Below are 25,739 nucleotides of genomic sequence, written 5' to 3'. Positions count from 1 at the left end.
ATTAAAGTTGCTACACCGCGAAGATGATGTGCTACAGACGCGAAATTTAACCGACAGGAAGAAGATGCTGTGATACGCAAATGTTTAGCTTTTCAGAGCATTCACACAAGGTTGGCGCCGGTGATGACACCTACAACGTGCTGACACGAGGAAAGTTTCCAACCGATTTCTCATACACAAACAGCAATTGACAGGCATTGCCTGGTGAAACGTTGTTGTGATGTCTCGTGTAAGGAGGAGAAATGCGTACCATCACGTTTCCGTCTTTGATAAAGGTTGGATTGTAGCCTATCGCGATTGCGGTTTATCGTATCGAGACATTTCTGCTCGCGTTGGTCGAGATCCAATGACTGTTAGCAAAATATGGAATCGGTGGGTTCAGGGGGGAAATACGGAACGCCGTGCTGGATCCCAACGGCCTCGTATCACTAGCAGTCGAGATGACAGGCATCTTATCCTCATGGCTGTAACGAATCGTGCAGCCACGTCTCGATCCCTGAGGGCACGTTTGCAAGACAACAACCATCTGCACGAACAGTTCGACGACGTTTGCAGCAGCATGCACTATCAGCTCCGAGACCATGGCTGCGGTTACCCTTGACGCTGCGATGGTGTACTCAACGACGAACCTAGGTGCACGAATGGCAAAATGTCATTTTTTCGGATGAATCCAGATTCTGTTTGCAGCAGCATGATGATCGCATCCGTGTTTGGCGACATCGTGGTGAACGCACATTGGAAGCGTTTATTCGTCATCGCCATACTGGCGTATCACCCGGCGTGATGGTATGGGGTGCCATTGGTTACACGTCTCGGTCACCTCTTGTTCGCATTGACGACACTTTGAACAGTGGACGTTACATTTCAGATGTGTTGCGACACGTGGCTCTACCCTTCATTCGATCCCTGCGAAACCCTACATTTCAACAGGATAATGCACGACGGCATTTTGCAGGTCCTGTACCGGCCTTTCTGGATACAGAGAATGTTCGACTGCTGCCCTGGCCAGCACATTCACCAGATCTCTCACCAACTGAAAACGTCTGCTCAATGGTGGCCGAGCAACTGTTTCGTCACAATACGCCAGTCACTACTCTTGATGGACTGTGGTATCGTGTTGAAGCCGCATGGGCAGCCGTACCTGTATACGCCATCCAAGCTCTGTTTGACTCAATGCCCAGGCATATCAAGGCCGTTGTTACGGTCAGAAGTGGTTGTTCTGGGTACTGATTTCTCAGGATCTATGCACCCAAATTGCGTGAAAATGTAATCACATGTCAGATCTAGTTTAATATATTTGTCCAATGAATACCCGTTTATCATCTGCATTTCTTCTTGGTGTATCATTTTTAATGGCCAGAAGTGTAGATCTATTCGAAACTGTACGTAGTGAGGCCGTGGTCTCGTGGTCAAATTTTGGTCTTCTGGCGTTGCAATTTCCTATAGATCTCAGAATTGTCTGCAAACAGTATCATGGAACTTCTGACGTTATCTGCTCTCATCACCCACCTGTTCTGCTGCTACTACTTTTCTGATGACAACGTAATGCTCTCTGCTTCCTTTTATACTGACGGATCCACCTCTCACGTCATCTAGTTTTCAGTTCTGCGTTACATACGAGTGTCCAGATATTTTGGGTCATTTAGTGTATCTGGCCAGTCGCCAGTTCAGAACCGACGCCAACATACAAGAGGCTATTGTTAGGTGGCTTCTAGATCTGCCCCTCGTTTCTTTTTGGCTGGTATTGCCAGATTAATTTAACGGTGCAGAAAGATGTTAAGATAACTGTGACGACTATGTGGAAATTCAGTAAGCTGCCTGATCAAAAAAGTGAAGCACTCGTAAGCGGAGGCCAAAACGAAACGAAAGTTCACAGGTTAAGAGAGTATGTGATGTCATTTCAGTGATTAAAAAATGGAATCAAATTTACAATCATCTTTGCAGTGTTCGTCACTTGTCTGTATGGTGTTGCGCACCATCTGTCTTGGATGCATGCAGTTATTCAGTTGGCAACAGTGTCACTAAGCCAGTGTATCCCTTCCTGGAGCAAGCTGGCCCACAACTGCTGTAACTAGTGTCTGGTATCCTGGATACTGGGACTGGGACGGAGTTGAGACTACAGTGGTCCGACACATGTTGTATTGGAGACAGATCTGAGGATCTTGCTGGCCGTTAGATTGCCTCAGCATCACGCAGAAAGTTTATAGAGAAATGTGCCATGTGTAAACGAGCTTTGACCTGCCGAAAAGTACCACCATAATACTGCTCATGAGACGAAAAACGTGAGGCCTCAGGATATCTGTGACGTACAGTTGGGACGTCAGAGCTCCCTCAATTACTAGCAGCCATGACCAGGATTCGCGCCTAATGGCTCTGCACACATGTCGTCAGGAGTAACGCTGCTGTCCTCTCCAAAACCTTGAACACTGGATGAGTGGGACCTCTCCCTAGTTGTGAGCTTTGTTGAAACTCCATGTGCAAAGGTAGTCCTCTCAACAGGCATCATTTGTTCCAATGCGTGCCACAATCTGCAGTTGGTTGCACCCTGTTTCCTCAATGGCTGCTGGAATAGCCTCTTCAACATGTTGAATGAGGCCCCCAGCCATACACACTGAGTACACTTGGTGTCCTTTCTTGTCCCTTGCTGCCATTTCCCTAAGGGGTATCACCAGCCGCCATATGTTTTAACTGTCGATGATTAATAGGCCTACCCTTTTGCGTTTGCCTCCTTCTGACAGTGGACAAAACAGGTTTCCACAAAATAGGTAATGTGGGTTGCACTGGCTCAGTTTCAGTTTCAGTGAAAGACAATTAAGACTCCTGAGGGTGTTTCCTCAATTTACCCTGGCCTCCATCTGACGTTGGTCATCCAGAGTAGTGCAGAACTGCAATTCGTCGGTAAACATAGTGCGATACCATTCATCTGCAGTCTATATCTCTCCTTCACGGTAGTAGTCCAAAGGCAGCTGTTTTCGCTGTGGTCTCAATAGTAGCCTAGGCATGGGATGTAAATTCCCTAGTCCTGGTGTTGCTAGTCTCCGACGAGTTGTGTGGCGTGACACAGAATGATCCACGACGTCCGTTACTTATTCTAAGGTCTGTGGCGCAGATGAGAAGGGGTTAAAATGGACTTCGTGCACACACGGCGAAGCTCCATTGTGGGGATGAGACATAGTCGAGAGCAGCTTTGACAACGATTTCCCACGCAGTCTAACATCGGGCCACCGTCACACCTGAATGCCCCACAAATATGGATATCGCTATCCGGCGAAATGAACACAGAGAACTGTCCCTTTCAAACTCTGTCAGGTGCTGATAACGTTGGCTAATACGAGTAAGTGTCCTTCTCAGCGAGCACTCAACATCTGATGCTGCCCACGCCTCTTATGTACTCTACCAGGCCTGGTAGCAACACTAAACACGAACAATACTAATGTGCTCCGGTGGCCGTCCTACCTGTCACAGAGGAACGAACGAAGTTACATTCATATCCGACCATGTCTTCCGCGTGCTTCACTTTTTTTGTTCGGCACTGTGCGTACTAGTTTCTTATTGACTTTGCGTTCCTCTTTTATTTCCTGGATAATCGTATTCTCGCAGAGGACTTACGACCATACTTTTTCAACCATCTTCCTACATTGAACAGCCAAAGAAACTGGTACAACTGCCTAATATCGTGTAGGCGTCCTGCGAGCACGCGGAACTGCCGTAACACAACACGGCATGGACTCGACTAATGTCTGAAGTAGTGCTGGAGGGAATTGACACCATGAATCCTCCAGGGCTGTCTATAAATTCGCAAGAACACAAGCGGTTGGAGATCTGTTCTGATCAGCACTTTGCAAGGCATTCCAGATATGCTAAATAATGTTCATGTGTGGAGAGTTTGGTGGCCAGCGGAACTATCTAAACTCAGAAGAGTGTTCCTGGAGCAGCTCTGTAGCAATTCTGGACATGTGGAGTGTCGCATTGTCCTGCTGGAATTACCCAAGTCCGTTGGAATGCATAACGGACATGAATGGATGCAGTGATCAGACAGTACGTTTACGTACGTGTCACCTGTCAGAGTCGCTTCTAGACGTATCAGGGGTCCCATATCACTCCAACTGCAGACGTCCCATACCATTACAAAGCCTATACAAGCTTGAACAGTCCACCACTGACATCCAGGATCAATGGAGGTTGTCTCCATAGCCGTACACGTCCATCCGCTACATACAATTTGAAACGAGAGTCGTCCGACCAGGCAACAGGTTTTCAGTCATCAACAGTCAAATTTCGGTGTTGACTGGCCCAGGCGAAGCGTAAAGCTTTGTGTCATGCTGTCATCAAGGGTTCAGGAGTGGACCTTCGGCTCCGAAAGCCCATATCGATGATGTTTCGTCGAATGCTTCGCACGCTGACACTTGTTGATGGCCCAGCATTGAAATCTGCAGCAATCTGCGGAAGGGTTGCACGTCTGCCACGGTGAACAATTGTTTTCAATCGTCGTTGTCCCGTTTCTGTAAGATCTGTTTCCGGCCACAGCGATTTCGGAGATTTGATGTTTTACCGTGAAATGGTCGTACGGGAAAATCCCCACTTCTCCACTACCTCGGAAATGCTGCGTCCCATCGTTCGGGCAGCGACTGCAACACCACGTTCAAACTCTCTTAAATCTTGATAACCTGCCACTGCAGCAGCAGTAACCGATGAATCAACCGCGACAGACACTTGTTGTCTTATATAGGCGCTGCTGAACGCAGCGCCGTTTTCTGCCTCTTCATGTATCTCTGTATTTGAATACGCATGCCTATACTAGTTTTTTGGCGCTTCAGTGTATAAATGTTCTTCCACTGAAGTGACATACTGAGTTTGCCGGCCGTTGTTGCCTAGCGGTTCTAGGTGCTTCAGTCCAGAGCGGCGCTGCTGCTACGGTCGCAGGTTCGAATCCTGCCTCGGGCATGGATGTGTTTGATGTCCATAGGTTGTATGTTGTATGTTGTGTGTTAACCGGGGACCTAGAAACGACGGAGAGGCTCCGTTCCCGCCACAGCCGCAGTGGTCCACAACCCCACGACGACTACCGCAGTCCACTTCACCCTCCGCCGCCCCACACCGAAGCCAGGGTTATTTTGCGGTTCGGCCCCCGGTGGACCCCTCCAGAGAACGTCTCACACCAGACGAGTGTAACCCCTATGTTTCCCTGGTAGAGTTGTAAGGTGCCAGGACATGGGCACTTACACGTTAGCTTACCAACATTAGCCAACATCAGTATTAATAATAAAGTGACTGGCAAGGACATCAAATCATGACTCTATTGAATTATGATAAATATGAGGCACTCTCGAGCAGTATTCCCTGCGTGTCTGCATGATTGAGCCACTAACTTAAAGCCTTGGTGAAAAGTGTCGGAAGTTGAGAATTGCGGAACATAAAGTCCGCAGATGGCCGTAGCTTGCCGGGCCACCGTGGGCGGCAGGTAGCGGTCATCGCAAAAGCGGGACAATACGTCGCTTTTGGGGATAGCCCGGCATCCGGAGCCACCTGTGCTGGGCAACACGTGGCGAAGACGAGAATTTCGTTTGGGGCGTTACGACCTACTCGCTCATTGGGTAGATCTCAGAAATGCCGTTGGAAGGATTTCGGCGATGATAGAGCATTCGATATTGGCCGAAACTGAGTATTCTTCCGCTGCGTTTTCGTACGCGTGGAGACGGGATAATTGTGGAGAGAGATGCCTTCGCCTTCAGCCATCGAGCGGTACGGACTTGGAGACGGCGTCTTGGCCATCGTCTCCGAAGGGAGATACACGGTCTGTATCGCAGCACTGCACCAACGCGTGTTTCGCGCAGAGTTCTGCGGTTAGAGCTCTTTGTGTGCTCAGAAGCGAGATTTTCAAAAACGCTTAACCACTTCCCACAACTTACCTAATATTCTTGATCTGGTAATTATCCCTGCGATGTGCCGAGTATTTATCAACATAGCTGCCGGTAATAGGGGCGCGTAATTGCAAATTGTTAATGTGCCATTCTCAGGAGTGTATGGGTGGACAAAGAAATTCACATTTTTTTTTGTAAATTTTTTCAGTTGTGGGGAATATCAAATTAAAATGCCAGTATTACAATCGAATTATCGACTTCATTGTAGCTAGCATTTACCGTATCCCAATAAGCTTTACATGTACCTGAACTACCAGGTTTGCGGTTTTCTATGTCAGTGATGGATAAATAAGCTTACAGAGTAATGGTGGTGTACGCGTACGTGGAGAACTTGTTTGCGCAGAAATCGCCAACATAGTGTAGCTGAGGCGGAATAAGGGGAACCAGTCCGCATTCGCCGAGGCAGACGGAAAACCGCCTAAAAACCATCCACAGATCGGCCGGCTCACCGGACCTCGACACAAGTCCGCCGGGGGATTCGAGCCGAGGACGAGGCTCACCTTCCCGCTCCGGAAAGCCGCGCGTTAGACCGCTCGGCTAACCGGGCGGGCTTGTCCTTAGGTTAGTTAGGTTTAAGTAGTTCTAAGTCTAGGGGACTGATGACCTCAGATGTTAAGTGCCATAGTACTTAGAGCCATTTGAACCATTTTGACGTGCCGAGTTTCAAGGAATGGGAGCAAAGCACACGTCTGTTTGCTGGTGCCGGCAGCCGCTGAAGGAGGCGGGCCTGCTGCGCGAGAGCGAGGAGACGTGCCAGCGCGTGTGCGGCGTGCTGGACGTGAACAGCTTCGAGGTTCGCGCGCCCCACGGCGGCCACGACCAGCTGCGCGCCGTGTACGCGCGCGCCGCGCTCATGGCGCACGACTGCGTCGCCAACACGCACCTCGCCGTCGACGACAACTTCGTCATGACGGTGCACGCCGCGCTGCCCATCCCCAAGGGCGCCGCTGTGTGCTTCAACTACACCAACGTCCTGCAGGTCGGTCTCACACACTCGTCCTTGTTCTCTTCTTAGTAAACCACTCCGGACACAAAATTAGTCATCCCTAACGCTTTAATACCATATGAACCCTCTACATCTACATTTACATACGTACTGCGCAAGCCACTATATACTGCACGGTGGAGGGTAGCTTGTCCACTACGGCCATTCCCTTTCCTGTTCCACTCGCAGATGAAGCCAGGAAAAGCCACTGTCTATTTGCCTCCATACGAGCGCTTATTCCGCTTATTTTGTCTTCGTGGTCCCTATGCAGAATGTACGTTGGTGAATCTGAATCTTTCTGAAATCAACTGCAAATGCCGGTTCTCTAAATTTTCTCAGTAGCATTTCGCGAGAAGAATGTCGTTTTCCCACCAGGGATTCCCATTACAGATCACGGAGCATCTACTCAATGTTCGTGTGTTGATCGAACCTACCGATAACAAATCTACCTGCACGCGTATGAATTGCTACGGTGTCTCTCTTTAAACCAATCTAGTGTGGATCCCAAACAATGGAGCAGTACTCAAGAACAGGTCACCTTAATAGAGGAACTACACTGTCCCAGAATTCTCCCAATAAACGGTTTTCTTACTATCTATCTCTCGTGTTTGTTCCATTTTGTACTGCTATCCAACGTTCCGCCTGGATATGCAGTCGTCATGAATGTGTCGAGCATCACATTACTAACACTGTATTCAAACGTTTCGGGATTAATCATCTTGTGATGTTGCAGGTCTTCTCATATCCGTGCTTGCTGTGGAAATAGGACGAGGAATTCCGCCGTTTGCAAGACACCTTTTCAATTTTATTTTACCCAGACATGTTTCAGCACTTTTTGTGCTATCTTCAGTGGGTTATTTTTTATTTTCTTGCTGTAAAATTATTGCTACATATTAACATTTAGCAGAACGTCTGGTACATAATATTTGCGATTGTGAATGAATAATTGTTGTAAAATTGTTGTAAATTTGTTGTAAAATTGTTCACAGTTAACAGATGAGATATGTATTAACGACCTGATGCACTGTGTGTTGTTTATAACATTATGTCTAAAGTTCTAGTTATAGCTTAACTGGCAAAAGCGTGGATTTTTGCATTAGTATACATACCTTACATGATGCTTTTGGATATTTATGTTGGTAGCTAGTCTGCTACACAATCTACAATTTCTCGTCTGTAAACAGCAAAATGTAATTTTTATTTCTCTGTTTATTATGCATTTACAAACGGAAATGAGTATATATGATGTTTTATGTGTCTAACTTACGGTTCTGATGTTGTAGTGTTTTCTCATATGTCGTTGACGAGGTGAACAGGCTGATTTCATGACCTATAGTTGGTTGACAAAGCACTTTCTCCTATTTTTCAAGACTGATGACCATAGCTGTTGAGTCCCATAGTGCTCAGAGCCATTTGAACCTATTTTTCAAAACATGGGCAGAGTTTTCGCCGCCATTACGTGTTGTTGTGGCTGTGTGGTATTCATTTGTTTCGCAGCGTCTTTGGTTGGGCGAGGCGCGCAAATTTGAAGTGTATTTGGCGTTTGTGGTGTTTGGTTTGTGTGTGTGTGTGTGTGTGTGTGTGTGTGTGTGTGCGTGTGCGCGCGCGCACGTTCAGGACTGGGGCAGATGTGTATTCATTTAGTACTTTCTTTCCTTGGGCTATTGATATTTTGGATGCGATAGTTTTCTTCCATAGTTAATTTTTGGTATAAGCTGCTACTAGCTTTAAGGATGTGTAAGTCAGTTTCAATGTTTGTTGGTTGGTGATTGTGTTTGTTTCAGGATTTTTTTTTCTTTCCCATCTACATTGACTTACATTCCTCTACATTTAAAATAAGCTGTCACCTCTCACACCAAACAGAAATTCTACCTAAGTCGTCCTGTGTCCTCGTATAGTCACTCACCGACGACACCTCCGCATACACCACGACGTCATCAGTAAACAGTCGCAGACTTCTGCTCACTCTGTCCGTCCAGCATTGATGATAGCCTCTCTTAGCAAGGAAGAGGGACCACTTCTCCCCTTCTTCCTCCTCCCAGTTTTATCAGGTATGCCAAGTCCATCTGAAGCAACTAATTGATGATTAAATCCCGTAGGGCTACCAACTTGCGGGAATGATTATTGCTAATTTCACCCACTGTTGAAAATAGTCCCAAACATTTTCGATGGGATTAAGGTCGGGTGTTTTAGTGGGGCGGACGAGATGCGATAAGGGTCCTGAGTGTTCAACATACAAGGAATGTACGCGTGCAGCTCCGTGGACATGTCATCTTGGAACACAAGGAGTGTCCACAGCATACTCGTCACAAAGATATAGACGGAAGAGCAACACTTGTACACCAGTAGTGTTGAAATAAACACCCCAGTTCAGGTAAAATCATACTGAATTGTAGGAGCCCGCCAGATACGAAATCCTACGTGACTGTAGGATAGTCGAGCTGAGGGATGGTGATGGTGTCCTCTAGAATGCCGCGGTACTAATGTGACATCATTCAATTAATAGTCATTCATTTCCGAGAGTTTTACAATTACTCTGTCTTCTTCCCAGTGCGGCCTGGTGGCGCCCATGCTGTGCTCGTGTTGAACGGACGTGCAGGTTAGCATATCGTTGCCCAGCGAGGAATCTGCTGGTGCAGGCCCCTGGCGTTGTCTCAGGTCAGTACTGCAGCCCCATTGTAGGAGGATACGGTGGCTGGAGCGTCGCTGCAGCTTGGCGTGGCTGTGGGCATCTCTCAGAGCCTAAGCGCTGTGACTGAATGAAGCTGCGCTCAGGCTCAGCCCCAGAAATAACCACACCCCTGTTGTCGGTTGTCGAGATGGCGTGTAGGCGTAGACCCAACAGTGACATGAAGGACAACCCGTAAGACAGTACTTTCACTGCTCAATAGTGGCAGCACTAGCGTCTGGCTGCCATGTCGAACAACTCGTTGATGAGCAGATTGATTCTTCATCCACAGAAGGTCAGCCCGTCCCTCGTCTTCGGATGGCCACAGATGTGACCAGTGGGAATGCATCTTGCAAAGTTGATTTGCCCTCCATAGCCAGTTGGCTCTGGATTCGTAGCAATGGATCCGAAGCTGGCAGTGGCTGGTAACAGTCCGCGTTATTCACCAGGTCATCATGCAGCTAGTAGAGCTGACCTTCCATCGGAATAACGTGATTCTCCACGTATGGATGACCAAAGGTGCTCTTGTTTTCTAATTTTGTCAGCTCTCTTGGCTAGTCTACTGTTTAACTTCGGAGCATAACAACCACGACCGTAGTTGTCTCTAGCATTCTACTGTGAAACATCTGAACTATAACTGACTGAGTCTACACATGGTTTCTTCTCAAGCGGTGGAAGCCAACACATGAAGAATAAACTGGCGGCAAATCCCGTATTACTACTAATAAAGTAGTGAAGTCGACCAAGAACTGTAAGGGCACAGGGCTCGGAGATCGTCTCTTCGGATGCAGTACAGTAACGCCTATAGAAAATGGTTCCATAGGCAACCTGACTGAGGTAGAAGTAAAAACGGTTCCTGCTGCTTTCGGCCCATTGGGCACCTCGGCCTTCTGGTGCTCACACTGACGAATCTGCAGTGGCGCCGATTCTCCGAATGCGGGCAGAACTGTTGTCCCTATGTGTCGGTGCGGTTGCAGCTTGAATGTGAAAGTAATAACCCCGAACTTCTACAGATTGTCGCTGTATTGTGAATTTCCTGAATTTATTGATGGGTGAACTTGAAAATTACCCCACCGCTCCAACATATGATGGTCCTTTACTCAGGTGAGCCGTCGGTGATTTCAGTTGTACAAGGAAAATTACTTTTAATGCACTGATTAACTGGGTGATTGCACAGACTTTTTAATTAATTGATTTATAGACTCCTGACTACAATCACTAAACTCCTGATTATTAAGCAGCCCGATTCGGATTGGAAACACGCTTTTAATTTAATTCAGTTCTCTTTCTTTGTAAGGAGACTGGACTGGACAGCTGCCGAGGTTTCTCCACGTGTTTAAAAGTCTCGTGAAAGTCTCCAGGTTACACTATCCTGGGGTAATTAAATTTTGTCTGATACGTTTATAATCTCTCTGCAGTGGCGATGATGATTCTTTCAACAAAACTTGGCTCCACTGGCAGCATTTATTCCAACAGCGGCGTCTAATAAACAATTTCAACTCGTGCTAACGCCTCATTGACTCGCGTTCAAGTGTATAACATGTATGGTCTCGTGAGAGCAAAACTTGCTGGTGTCTGAACTGTGTGGAGCAAAGCAGCAGGTCACCTTGAGCTGCGGTGCCTCCCTGCTGGTCCGCCGACTGTCGCTTCATGCCGTCTACCTGTTCCACTGTCAAAGCTAGCATAACCTCCACGTGCGCTTCCTTTCAGTATATTCAGAAGGAATGCACGGGGAAGAAGGCAAGAAAGGAATGGTGATGTTTTGCTTCTAAAATTACTTTGACACTATTTACCAGAACATTTAAATAAGCTTTTGCTAGTGACAATTCTTCCTGTACATAACACCTGGCACGAAAACAAGGAAGCCAGCGCAGTCAACAATTACATTAGAGTGGTATCCCCTTTCTGCTACACATCATTGTACCAAAATAACATACTAGAGAACGATTAGTGTAATCACTCTTGCAAACACAAGCTTGCAGTGGTACAGTATACCAGATTTTGTTACTGTTACTACTGGATTGGTGTTAGATAGATGCAGCACTGAGCGGCTGCACTAATTAGATACTTTTAATGACACAAATCACAAGGACTGAGATCCACGGCTGATAACAGTCATTTGGCTCTCACCATCCTTCACAGTTAATGCGAGATGCTAGATTGGAATATAGTGTGGCTGCGGCCTCCTTTAATACATGGCAATAGTGGCACAGAAACTCGAACGACTACACCATGATCCATATACGCTCACTGCACCTGTATGGGTGCTGTAATGTCGTTCATGAACACCGACCGAGTGATGTAATTTCGTCGTGGCGCACTGTGCTGACACTGCCCACAAGAAGACCGGAGACCAGGATGACAGTCTTGCTAATAAGTTAACCTTCTCCTTTGGCAACGCAGGTTACCTTACGTATTCATTGCTTACTTGCGTTTCAGTACTTGGTGTGCCTTCACTGATGGCAGAATTAATAGAATATTTGTAGATATAGTTCTTTTGGAATATAGTTTTAAGACACGCACTATTTCCTTACCTACTACTCCACTGCCTCTTTTGGTAGAGTCCATTCTTGCGGGAGATATGTTACCTGGTTGGTTGGTTGAGTTGGAGGAGGGGACCAAACAGCGAGGTCATCCGTCGCATCGGATTAGGGAAGAATGGGGAAGAAGTCGGCCACGCTCTTTGAAAGGAACCATCCCGGAATTTGTCTGAAACGATTTAGGGAAATCACGGGAAATCTAATACAGGATGGCCGGACACGGGTTTGAACCGTCGTCCTCCCGAATGCGAGTCCAGTGTGCTAACCACTAAGCCACTTCGCTCAGTTATGTTCCGTTACGTTTTAGAACAGTTCTTTCGTCTCCACAAAATTGGTCTAGTAGCTGCAACTTCATGGTTCCTCGTCATGCCACGAAGTCCTGCTTTGAACATCGTACTACGACCGAGTAAAGTAACACACCGGAGTCCCATTCAGGAGGTTGACGGTTCAGATCCTCATCTGGGCATCCATATTTGGGTTTTCCATGATTTCCTGTGAAAACGGCTCCTCCGATTTTTTTCCCATCCTTTCATAATCCGAAGTTGTCAATGACATGTTAAATTGTAAACCTTTTTCGCTCATCTACATCTATATCTACATGGATACTTTGAAAATCACTCTTGAATGCCTGGCAGAGGGCTCTTAGAACCGTCTTCACAATAATTCCCTATTATTTCACTCTCGAACAGCGCTCGAAAGAAACGAACACCTATATCTTCCTGTGCGAGCTCTGATTTTCCTTATATTATTATGACGTTCGTTTCTCCCTATGTAGGTCGGCGTCAACAAAATATTTTCGCATTGTGAGGAGAAAGTTGGTGATTGAATTTTCGTGAGAAGATCCCCGTGCAACGAGAAACGATGAAATACAGCGTAAATAAATATGTGAGGTTAGTTATTTACGCTGTATTTCATCGTTTGGAGGTTAGTTATTTGCACACAGGGCGCTTCTAACACTGTCTTTCTACCGTAGGGTAACAACACACCAAAAATACTTCGCCACAGTGGAATAATAAAAATCGGAAACGGACGATAATGTAAAGTGTATCTTGAAAATCATGAGAACAGCCGTCTGATGATGAACTCGCCAGTTCGAAACCGGTGACGGCGCTATTTACCAAAATAAGTAGAAGTATTAATAGTGGCTGGTTGCTGTTTTCTTCTTTGTAAGAATTAACCTACATTAACTGTACACAGCCACGGTCTCACCATGTCAGTTTTTGACAGAATAGCATCTCTCTCAAATGCTGACATCTTCATGTATTGTTCAGGCGACTGTCTGTGAGGTATAATTGCTGTCCAGATAGTAATACGGAATGAAATTCGAGAAGACTTTATGCCCTGGTATCGACGTGTCCCCTGTTTACCATCATTGCCAGCTGCACAGTGAAATAGCGCTGCAGCGTCACACATTCATCCATCGGCCACCAAAGTATACAATTTTGTATTTACCGTCGATAGCTGTGTAAAATCAGTTCGTGATCACTTTGCATAACTCCTAGGTGATGCATCGTTTCCTTTTGTCTTAGGGTGTAATTTGAGAGTTACAACTCAACAGATGAATGGTTACAGAAGAGTTGTTTGGGAATGTGTTTATTGTTTGCATAGCCACGTCACAAACTGTGTACCATGTCACACTTTTTTGTGGCGCGGGGCAGGGCACGGCGGAGCGGCGCGAGCACCTGCTGGAGGGCAAGTACTTCGAGTGCGGCTGCGCGCGCTGCCGAGACCCCACCGAACTGGGCACCCACCTCAGCTCGCTGCGCTGCCCCCGCTGCCGGAAGGGACTCGTCTGCGCCCTGCAGGACCAGCCGTGAGTACGCGCGGCGGCCGGCCGCAAGCTACTGACACTCCAGCTGATGATTTTACAATCCTCTGCCAAATAGTACTGTCTGGCAATTTCATTTCCCACTTCCTTCCAGTTAAATATTTTCATATCTTCGCTGATGTTCACAGAGAAACACAGTCTAGCTCTTCCGATAGACAATCATCCCGACAAATATTATTCATATGCTTGGTTAATTTTCCTTAATTCAGGGGCTTGACGCAATTGACCATCACAACGATGACTCGTGGTTTTAATTTGAAATGTATATTATGGCTCTGAACAAACTGCAGACTGTATTTGTTAAGCCTGTTTTACACGGAATGTGTGAGCTTGCAAGATTACCCATGACGCACCGGTTCCTACGGCCTCTGCCGTGTAGACGGGGCCACTTGCAAGAGATTCACGCGTACGGCCACTGTTCTATGGAATACGACGGGTCCTACTCCCGCTGGTAAGAAAGTGCTTCGCTCATGCTCAGACGAACGAGTGAGTAACGGAACTGAAAAACAGCGCGAAGTTCTTTGTGAACTGTCTCTCCTGCTGAGCGGAACATTGTAGTTCCCCAGTATCATGACCATCTGCTTTAAGTATTCACTGCAATTTAAACGTAAGACTCTTGTATGAGACAGTGAATGTAGACCAACGATCCGGATATATCAGGAACTGTTCTTCAAAAATATGTTCTTATTCACTCGCGCATGAGCCTTAATACACTATGTGATCAAAAGTATCCGGACACCGCCCAAAACATACGAAACGTTTTTCATACTAGGTGCTTTGTGCTGCCATCTACTGCCAGGTGCTCCATATCAGCGACCTCAGTAGTCATTGGACATAGTGAGAGAGCAGAATGGGGCACTCCGCGGAACTCACGGACTTCGAATGTGGGCAGGGACTGAGTGTCACTTGTGTCATACGTCTGTACGCGAGATTTCCACACTCCTAAACATCCCTAGGTCCACTGTTTCCGATTTGATACTGAAGTGGAAACATGAAGGGACACGTACAGCACAAAAGCGTGCAGGCCGACCTCGTCTGTTACTGACAGAGTCCCCCAACAGTTGAAGAGGATTGTAGTGTGTAATAGGCAGACATCTATCTAGACCATCACACAGGAATTCCAAACTGGATCAGGATCCACTGCAAGGACTATGACAGTTAGGCGGGAGGTGAGAAAACTTGGATTTCATGGTCGAGCGGCTGCTCATAAGCCACACACCACACCGGTAAATGCCAAACGACGCCTCGCTTGGTATAAGGAACGTAAACATTGGACGATTGAACAGTGGAAAAACGTTGTGTGGAGTGACGAATCAGGGTACACAGTGTGGTGATCCGATGGCAGGGTGTGGGTATGGCGAATGCCCAGTGAACGTCATCTGCCAGCGTGTGTAGTGCCAACAGTAAAATTCGGAGGCAGTGGTGTTATGGAGTGGTCGTGTTTTTGATAGAGGGGGCTTGCACCCCTTGTTGCTTTGCGTGGCACTATCACAGCACAGGCCTAAATTGATGTTTTAAGCACCTTCTTGCTTCTCACTGTTGAAGAGCAATTCGAAGATGGCGATTGCATCTATCAACATTATCGAGCACCTGTTCATAATGCACGGCCTGTGGCGGAGTGGTTACACGACAATAACATCCCTGTAATGGACTGGCCTGCACAGAGTCCTGACCTGAATCCCACAGAACAGCTTCGGGATGTTTTGGAACGCCGACTTCGTGTCAGGCTTCAGCGACTGACATCGATATCTCTCATCAGTGCAGCACTCTTGAAGAATCGGCTGCCATTCCCGAAGAAACCTTCCAGCACCTGACTGAGCCTATGCCTTCGAGAGTGGAAGCTCCCATTAAGGCTAAGGGAGGGCCAACGCAATACTGAATTCCAGCATTACCGATGGAGGGCGCCACAATCTTGTAAGTCATTCTCAGCCAGGTCTCCGGATACTTTTGGTCACATAGTGTATGTCTTCATAGTGTATGTCTTCCACGAAGGGAAAAACGTGAGTTAATGTAGTAAATTAACATTAGCAACAGAAAAGCAACATTTCTATTGGTTTGTCCATGATTTGTAGCTTTTATAGAGAGCTCGTATAAATACAGTGATGATTACAAAAGAACATACTTGATAGACACGAAAAGTGAATTTGAGCTGTCGGTTCATTACTGGAAGTTGACAGCAAAAGCAGTAGACACCTACAGCAGACGAGTCCAAACGCGTTTTTGTAGTTGGACCGCTGTAGTTGAGTTTCCTCCATCGTGCCTCCCTCTGAGGGAAAGAAGCTGGCAGCGCCGCCTGTGCAGGAACGTGTGGCGCTGCTGCGACTGCGGGCGGTCGTTCTGCGGCGGCATGGCTCGCTGCGCTCTGTGGTGCGCGCGCGACGCCGTGGAGGCGGCGCTGGAGGCGGCGGAGGCGGAGGACGAGAGCGGCGGCGCGCGAGTGCTGGAGGCGGCGCTGCGCCGGCTGGGCCGCAGCCTGGCGCCGGACCACGCGCTGCTGCTGCAGCTGCGACACCACCTGGCCGGCCGCTACCGCGCCGCCGCCATCGCCGCCGCCGCCACCGGCGCTCAGCTGCCGCGCAAGCTGCTCGCCCGCCAGGTGCAGCTGTGCCGCGGGCTGCTGCCGCTGCTCGCCGTCGTCGAGCCCGGCATCTCCAGGCTCAGGGGTCAGCTACACTCTGATCGAAATAAAATAACTTTTTTTTCACTTTTCATTCCCTTCTCTCATGGAGGAGGGAGGGCGTTCGAGAGCTTGCCTGTATGCCCTATCAGCCATTGGGTTTTACATTTTATTTTTAATTTACATTTATTTATTTAATGCAATGCAGTGCACATTTCATGTTGACAATACATTTGAATCTTTCATTTTGGTATTACAATTTGTATCATTCATTGTGAAACTTGTGCATTGACACTGTTCATTCCTTACTATTTTGCATCGTACAGTAATATTACACTACTGGTCATTAAAATTGCTACACCACGAAGATGACGTGCTACAGACGCGAAATTTAACCGACAGTAAGAAGATGCTGTGATATGCAAATGTTTAGCTTTTCAGAGCATTCACACAAGGTTGGGCCGGTGGTGACACCTACAACGTGCTGACATGAGGAAAGTCTCCAACCGATTTCTCATACACAAACAGCAGTTGACCGGCGTTGCCTGGTGAAACGTTGTTATAATGCCTCGTGTAAAGAGGAGAAATGCCTACCATCACGTTTCCGACTTTGATAAAGGTCGCATTGTAGCCTATCGCGATTGCGGTTTATCGTATCGCGACACTGCTGCTGGCGTTGGTCGAGATCCAATGCCTGTTACCAGAATATGGAATCGGTGGGTTCAGGAGGGTAATACGGAACGCCGTGCTGGATCCCAACGGCCTCGTATCACTAGCAGTCGAGATGACAGGCAACTTATCCCAGACAGGAGCACCTGCGATGCTGTACTCAACGACGAACCTGGGTGTACGAATGACAAAACGTAATTTTTTCGGATGAATCCAGGTTCTGTTCACAGCATCATGATCGTCGCATCCGTGTTTGGCGACATCGCGGTGAACGCACATTGGAAGCGTGTATTCGTCATCGCCATACTGGCCTATCACCCAGCGTAATGGTGTGGGGTGCCATTGCTTACACGTCTCGGTCACCTCTTCTTCGCATTGACAGCACTTTGAACAGTGGACGTTACATTTCAAATGTGTTACGACCCGTGGCTCTACCCTTCATTCGATCCCTGCGAAACCCTACATTTCAGCAGGATAATGCTCGAGCGCATGTTTCAGGTCCTGTACGGGCCTTTCTGGATACAGAAAATGTTCGACATTCTCCAGATCTCTCACCAATTGAAAACGTCTGGTCAATGGTGGCCGAACAACTGGTTCGTCACAATACGGCAGTCACTACTCTTGATGGACTGTGGTATCGTGTTGAAGCTGCATGGGCAGCTGTACCTGTACACGCCAACCGAGCTCTTTTTGACTCAATGCCCAGGCGTATCAAGGCCGCTATTACGGCCAGAGGTGGTTGTTCTGGGTACTGATTTCTCAGGATCTATGCACCCAAATTGCGTGAAAATGTAATCACATGTCAGTTCTAGTATAATATATTTGTCCAATGAATACCCGTTTATCATCTGCATTTCTTCATGCCTTGGGCATGGATGTGTGTGATGTCATTAGGTTAGTTAGATTTAAGTAGTTCTAAGTTCTAGGGCACCGATGACCACAGATGTTACGTCCCATAGTGCTCAGAGCCATTTGAACCATCTGCACAGGCACAGATATACTTTCAACTGAAACGGCAAACATCCTAGAAAACAGATGTTTGGCAGTGTCCTTAAAACGTTTAGAGAACTATCCTTGTATTTCTTTCAATGCCCCAACGCATGCTTCAAAACTCCCACTTTCTTTAACGCCAGCGGGCTTAAGGAACTGGACTGTGTTTTTTGTCAGTTTGTCACTTCTACAATGCCATTTTCTTCTTAAATGCATCCTCATCAAATCAGAAACAAGTTGTTTCTTATCTCGCAATGTCTTACTGTGGAAGTTTACAGTCAACTCTACCTAAAAATGTGACGTCTGCAATCACTTCCGGATGTTCTAATTTTCGTACGTGTCCTCTTTTTCTTTCATAAATTCAGCAACCAACTTACTTTGCAGTAATGTATGAAGTCTCCACAGTCTTCGTTCAGTTTCATCGAAAATTGTTGCAGCTGACAGAGGACCAACGCATGCGACTTCAGAAATTTTATTATTCGTACGACTAATTTCTTCAAGCGCCTGAAACTTTAACAGAAAGTGCTACTTGATGTACAGAACAGTGAATCCTGTCCGTTGAGCTTCGCAATACTTCGCTCTTTTGTTGCCAACTACACTGCAAACCGGGAGAAACTGATACATCTGCCTAATATCGTGTGGGGCCTCCGCGAGCAAGGAGAAGTGCCGCAACACGGCATGGCATGAACTCGACTAATGTCTGAAGCAGTTCTGGAGGGAATTGACACCATGAATCCTGTAGGGATATCCATAAATCAATAAGAGTACGAGGGGGTGGAGATCTGAACAGCACGTTGCAAGACATCACAGATATGCTCAATAATGTTCCTGTCTGGGAAGTCTGGTGGCCAGCGGAAGTGTTTAAACTCAGAAGGGAGATTCCTGGAGCCACCCTGTAGCAATTCTGGACGAGCGGGATGTTGCATTGTCCTGCTAGAATTGACCAAGTCCGTGGGAATGCACGATGCACATGAACGGATGCAGGTGATCAGGCAGGATGCTTACGTATGTTTCAAGTGTGAGAGTCGTATCTAGCCGTATCAGCGGTCCCATATCACGCCAACTACACACGCCCCATGCCATTACAGAGCCTCCACCAGCTTGAACATTCCCCTGCTGACATACAGAGCCCATGGATTCATGAGGTTGTCTCGATACCCTTACTCGTCTATCCGCTCGATACAATTTGAAACGAGACTCGTCCGATGAGGCAACATGATTCCAGTCATCAACAGTCCAATGTCGGTGTTGACGGGCCCAGGCGAAGCGTAAAGCTTAGTGTCGTGCTGTCATCAAGGGTTCACGAGTGGACCTTCGACTCCGAAAGCCCATATCGATGATGTATCGTTGAATGGTTCCAACACTGACAGTTGTTGACTGCCCAACACTGAAATCTGCAGCAATTTGCCCAAGGTTTTCAAATCTGCCACGCTGAACGTCTCTCTTCAGTCGTCGTTGGTCCCGTTGTTGCAGTATCTTTTTCCGGCCGCAGCGATTTCGGAAATTTGATGTTTTACCGGAGTCCTCATGTTCATGGTACGGCCGGCCGATGTGGCCGAGCGGTTCAAGGCGCTTCAGTCTGGAACCGCGCGACCGCTACGGTCGTAGGTTCGAATCCTGCCTCGGGCATGGATGTTTGTGATGTTCTTAGGTTAGTTAGGATTAAGTAGTTCTAAGTTCTAGAGGACTTATGACCACAGCAGTTGAGTCCCATAGTGCTCAGAGCCATTTAGTTCATGGTACACTCGTGAAGTTGTCGTACGGGAAAATCCCCACTTCATCGCTGCCACGGAGACGCTGTGTCCCATCGTTCGTGCGCAGACTATAACATCACATTCATACCCACTTGAATCTTGATAGCCTGCCATTATAGTAGCAGTAACCGATCTAACAACTGCGCCAGACACTTGTTCTCTTATATAGGCTTTGCCGACCGCAGCGCCGTATTCTGCCTGTTTGCGTATCTCTGTGTTTGAATACGCATACTTATACCAGATTTTTTGGCGCTTCACTGTAAATCTTTGAAGTTGTAGCGGGACTTTGAATTTCGCCGCACTACACTCGTTCCCTCAGATATAAATTACACCGTCGCAGCGGTATGAGCGCTCGACGGCAGAGAAAATATATAAGAAAATGAAGGTACTAAAATTGTAACTCTTTTTGTTTTCTATCCGTCTTTTGTCTCTTGAGAACGGAAGCTTAACTTACTCATTAGCTAGTCTTGGTCGGATTAAGACGAAAAAAAAACTTATTGATGTGCCGACGTATTGTGGAATGAAATTTGGAGCATGGAGGCAGCAACGTAAAATAAAAAAAAATGGTTCAAATGGCTCTGAGCACTATGGGACTCAACTGCTGTGGTCATAAGTCCCCTAGAACTTAGAACTACTTAAACCTAACTAACCTAAGGACATCACACACATCCATGCCCGAGGCAGGATTCGAACCTGCGACGTAGCGGTCGTGCGGTTCCAGATTGTAGCGCCTTTAACCGCTCGGCCACTCCGGCCGGCCAACGTAAAATACATTGTATTTAATATCAAGGCGGTTTTTGTATACATTAGTAGTTCCTGGACAATCCAATTTATTGCAAGATTTCGGAGCAGTTATGACTTTTCACGCAGAAATGAAGCAGGAGATTTTTGAAGACCTGGACGCCGCACGAAAGAAGACATGTTAACATGGTAAAGGATGAACTCTTATCTACGCCCTTTCCCCCTGTTAATCACATTTTGTTATTCTCTGTTCTCTTTCAAATAATTTTTGTAGTGGAAATTGGTTTGACTTTTGCTCAGAAACGCCACAAGGACCAGCCCAACAATAGCTTTTCCGAATCACGAAGTCCGATAACTTTTCTGTAATACAAAGTTCGATTTGCATTTCATTCTTTCCCTTTTTCACGCTCATTAACGATTTTAAAACCCCCTTTTTATTCAACATTTCTTCCCACATTTTCAATCCTTTCTTTTCTTCTCATCTCTTTTTCTTTTTTATTAACCGCCACAAAGTCTTTCTGCTTGGTATTGTAACATCGCTTCATAACAAATTTCCAGTATGTAATTGTGTAATAGATACTGAGACTTCTCATATCTCTCTTCTGTCGTTTCCATTCATTTTTAAAGGCTTGTGACGGAAGATCGGTAGACTGCCTCTTTTTGTGCAAACAGCCACTGGACCTGTGAACCTCTTTTATGCCACGAAAAAACAGTGAATGGTCAACAGTCCTGACACCACTATTCTGGCAGACTGAGGAGAGTAGTACTGACTGAAAAAAAGCTGCACTGCAATGTCGCTCAATTTTGCAGCGCTGTACTGGGCACTTCTGAGAAGGACCGGGAAAAGCCGAGACGGGCCGAGCCTCGGCCGCACGTGGCCCAGCCATCGTGTCTGGCACGCCGTAGCCGGCCTTGCATTAAAGTTCAAATGGTTCAAATGGCTCTAAGCACTATGGGACTTAACAGCTGTGGTCTTCAGTCCCCTAGAACTTAGAACTACTTAAACCTAACTAACCTAAGGACATCACACACTTCCATGCCCGAGGCAGGATTCGAACCTGCGACCGTAGCAGTCGCACGGTTCCGGACTGCGCGCCTAGAACCCGAGACCACCGCGGCCGGCAACATTAAAGTGTTTGCTATCTTCTAGTGACAGAGAGGCAACTGACAATACTGTGTAACTACTGCATGCCTCATTTGAAGACAAGTCTGAAAATGCTCTAAAACTTGTTAATGGGAACAATCAAACGTTTCATAAGTAACTAGTCACTCAGTTATTTGTATTTACACCCAATAAAGGTACAGTCATGATGTTCCAAAATATCCATTTTGCTACGTTAGTCTAAAGAATTAGCACACAAACCGCAGTCCACACATACAAAAATTTCATTACACCGATTCTGGAGTATGCGGCAGCACCCTGGGAGGCATACACGCCCAAATAGCAAACAGACCATGCAGCACAGAGAGGAGACTCCTGAGCAGTATCGCTGAACTCCCCAGCATCACACCTAGCAATGAGGTCCACCAAATAACCAAGATAGAACCTCTCCAAACGAGGCTGGTCAACATTCGAGAGCGGTATGGCAGACACATACTGAATAAAAGGCCTGACATGGAAGACCTCATCTCCAGCAACCATAGAACTCGACAAAAACTAAAATAAATACATCATTCCAGCTCAATAACACTGAACATTGGAAACACATACCCAGATCTAGCCCCAATCCTGGAACCACTCACAGCCAACTCCACAACCCATCCTCACCTAGACGAGAGAACACACAACTGAAGCACATACACACACGCACATGCACGCACCACGCCACACACACACACACACACACACACACACACACACACACACACACACACACACACACACACGGACGCACACGCACAAACACACATATGCAACACTACAACAAACACACGACCAAGAGCTCTCAAGGAGCTATTTCCAGTTCTAACAAATTGAATATCATAAATAAAAAATTGTAAACAGTATATAACAGCCTATACTTCAACAAGATGAACATCAACAAAAGCAAAACGAGGATCCTGGAATGTAGTCGAATTGAGTCGGGTGATGCTGAGGGAATTAGATTAGATTTTGCTACTTGGGGAGCAAAATAACTGATGATGGTCGAAGTAGGGAGGATATAAAACGTAGACTGGCAATGGCAGGGAAAGCGTTTCTGAAGAATAGGAATTTGTTAACATCGAGTATAGATTTAAGTGTCAGGAAGTCGTTTCTGAAAGTATTTGTATGGAGTGGAGCCATGTATGGAAGTGAAACATGGACGGTAAATAGTTTGGACAGGAAGAGAATAGAAGCTTTAGAAATGTGGTGCTACAGAAGAATGACGAGGATTAGATGGGTAGATCACGTAACTAATGAGGAGGTATCGAACAGAATAGGGGAGAAGAGGAGTTTGTGGCACAACTTGACAAGAAGAAGGGACCGATTGGTAGGGCATGTTCTGAGGCATCAAGGGATCACAAATTTAGCATTGGAGGGCAGCGTGGAGGGTAAAAATGTATAGGGAGACCAAGAGATAAATATATTAAGCAGATTCAGAAGGATGTAGGTTGCAGTAAGTACTGGAAGATGAAGAAGCTTGCACAGGATAGAGTAGCATGGAGAGCTGCATCAAACCAGTCTCAGAACTGAAGACCACAACAACAACAACAACATACTTCAACCAGTACTATCCACCCCTTACTAGGAATAAGTTTAGCCCAAACTACCCCGCTCCTGTCGCTCTCCCCCCTTTCCATACATTATCTGTGAATTATCATATTTAAATTATAGAAAATGTATAACATTAAAAAAGTAAAAATATTTCTAAGTACACTACTGACCATTAAAATTGCTACACCAAGAAGAAATGCAGATGATAAACGGGTATTCATTGGACAAATATATTATACTAGAACTGACATGTGATTACATTTTCACGCGATTTGGGTGCATAGATCCTGAGAAATCAGTACCCAGAACAACCACCTCTGGCCGTAATAGCGGCCTTGATACGCCTGGACATTGAGTCAAAAAGAGCTCGGTTGGCGTGTACAGATACAGCTGCCCATGCAGCTTCAACACGATACCACAGTCAATCAAGAGTAGTGACTGCCGTATTGTGACGAACCAGTTGTTCGGCCACCATTGACCAGACGTTTTCAATTGGTGAGAGATCTGGAGAATGTCGAACATTTTCTGTATCCAGAAAGGCCCGTACAGGACCTGAAACATGCGCTCTAGCATTATCCTGCTGAAATGTAGGGTTTCGCAGGGATCGAATGAAGGGTAGAGCCACGGGTCGTAACACATCTGAAATGTAACGTCCACTGTTCAAAGTGCCGTCAATGCGAAGAAGAGGTGACCGTAGCGCCTGTGCAGATGGAATTGACTGTTCTGCAGTGTAATTCCCGTTTTAAAGACAAATCCTTTTATGCTAGAACTGTCCAGGATATCTACATTGTTTTTCTCAGGAAGAGTTTCCACGTTTCCATACTGAGTTTGCAAATGTGGTAAAATATTTCGATCAACGCATGTTCCTAAAAGGCCGTTTCTCGATTATGAAACTAAATGATTCACGATTACGTGGCAATCTGAGTACGAAACTCTGTGAAACTGTCTGCATTTGTCTGGATGCTGACAGTTTATACCAGATAAAAATTGTATTATGTTTTTAATGCGCCATAGATAATTAAGTAATACTGAAAATTTGTTTCGTCTGAAATCGGTGTTGTTGATAAACATGAAATATGAAACCAAGTCGTCTGCATTTCAACTGCATTGCCATCTAAATGTGGCGTGATCGCAGTTTCCTCTTCTTCCCCTTTTCACACTCAGACTGTGTGGCGTGGCGCTGGGGGAAGTATGCAGCGAGCACTATGGCTCGTGAGCCAGGGACGGCTCACGGGCCGAATTCTTGGAAGTCGCCGTTTTAAGATATCGCCTTATGTATTTACTATATATCTTGAAAAACGAATTTCTTTTCTCGCTACGGCAGTGTGGGGGTTGTTGGTGTCAGTTTCCACATGGAAGCTTCCATTTTCATTGCCTATCAGCCAAAGAATTAACCATTATTCAATTTAAAAGCCGAGTGTTACCAGAAATCCGCCAGTATCCAGCATGTGCTGTACTTTTGGTATATACTACAAACACGAAATATTTTTCGTTTGAAAGAGTTCATGGTTTTGTGTACATAAAATAATTATTGTTTCGGTAGATATATTGATCTAGACTGGAATCCCTTCATTTCAGGATAGCAATTAAGCCCAGTTACTCAGTTTTCTGTTATATTTATTCCTCTCTGTCTTCTCCTACAGTTTTCGCTTGCTACAGCTCACTCTGTAAGCATAGAAACTATTTCCTCAAGGCTTAAAACATGCCGTGTCATCATGTCTGTTTTCCTAAGCCAATGTTTGCCATATATTTTTTTCATCCCTGTTTCTGCAGTTATAATCAGGAGCTTACCCTACCAAAAACGCTATTGACACTGAAATAAGTTCAGCGATCTTACAAAGCAATTTGGGTACCCAATAACATCCTCTACGGCCATTTCGGCATACAAGTAAGTCCGAATCCTCTCGGGAAACGATGCGTAGGAATATTAGAAGGTGATGAACAAAATTCTATACTACTCCTTGCAAAGGTACAGGTGGTCAACACTTCAGATGTTCTAACCATGTAACACACATGTTCAGTGCTGCAGGGAAAAACCCTTTATATCAGTTAATTTTACAGTCTAGGTTTCGATTTGAGAAATGATTTTACGTACTTGAAGAATGCTGCAAGAGACCGCCACAGAGTGGGTAAGTGAGATCATAGCAACCACTTCTGTCTACGGAAGAGGAACCCCATTGAATCAGTTCCTCTATGGAGACAAAGAATCAAATAATGCACTGTATGGAAAATATCGTAAAACTAAGGAGGATGAGCAGTAAAGGTGATAGTTATTTCGGCATTTCTGTCTAAGAATGTGTACACGGTGACTTATTCCAGGTATGTGATACG

The 25,739-nt window shown here is 46.2% G+C and overlaps 1 protein-coding gene across 1 annotated transcript in view; it reads left to right on the top strand.

Annotated features, from left to right (window-relative positions):
• Positions 1 to 25,739, top strand: part of LOC124775602 (SET domain-containing protein SmydA-8-like) — a 62,766-nt gene that overhangs the window by 23,026 nt on the left and 14,001 nt on the right. Inside the window, exons 4-7 of the mRNA XM_047250433.1 lie at positions 6,631 to 6,900; positions 13,773 to 13,927; positions 16,244 to 16,379; positions 16,524 to 16,605. Of these exons, the coding sequence (XP_047106389.1) occupies positions 6,631 to 6,900; positions 13,773 to 13,927; positions 16,244 to 16,379; positions 16,524 to 16,605 (643 nt within the window). The remainder of the gene's footprint in view (positions 1 to 6,630; positions 6,901 to 13,772; positions 13,928 to 16,243; positions 16,380 to 16,523; positions 16,606 to 25,739) is intronic.

This window comes from Schistocerca piceifrons, chromosome 2 (assembly GCF_021461385.2).
Source record: "Schistocerca piceifrons isolate TAMUIC-IGC-003096 chromosome 2, iqSchPice1.1, whole genome shotgun sequence".
NCBI classification, from domain to species: Eukaryota; Metazoa; Arthropoda; class Insecta; order Orthoptera; family Acrididae; genus Schistocerca; species Schistocerca piceifrons.
This window is presented reverse-complemented; position numbering and strand designations above follow the sequence as displayed.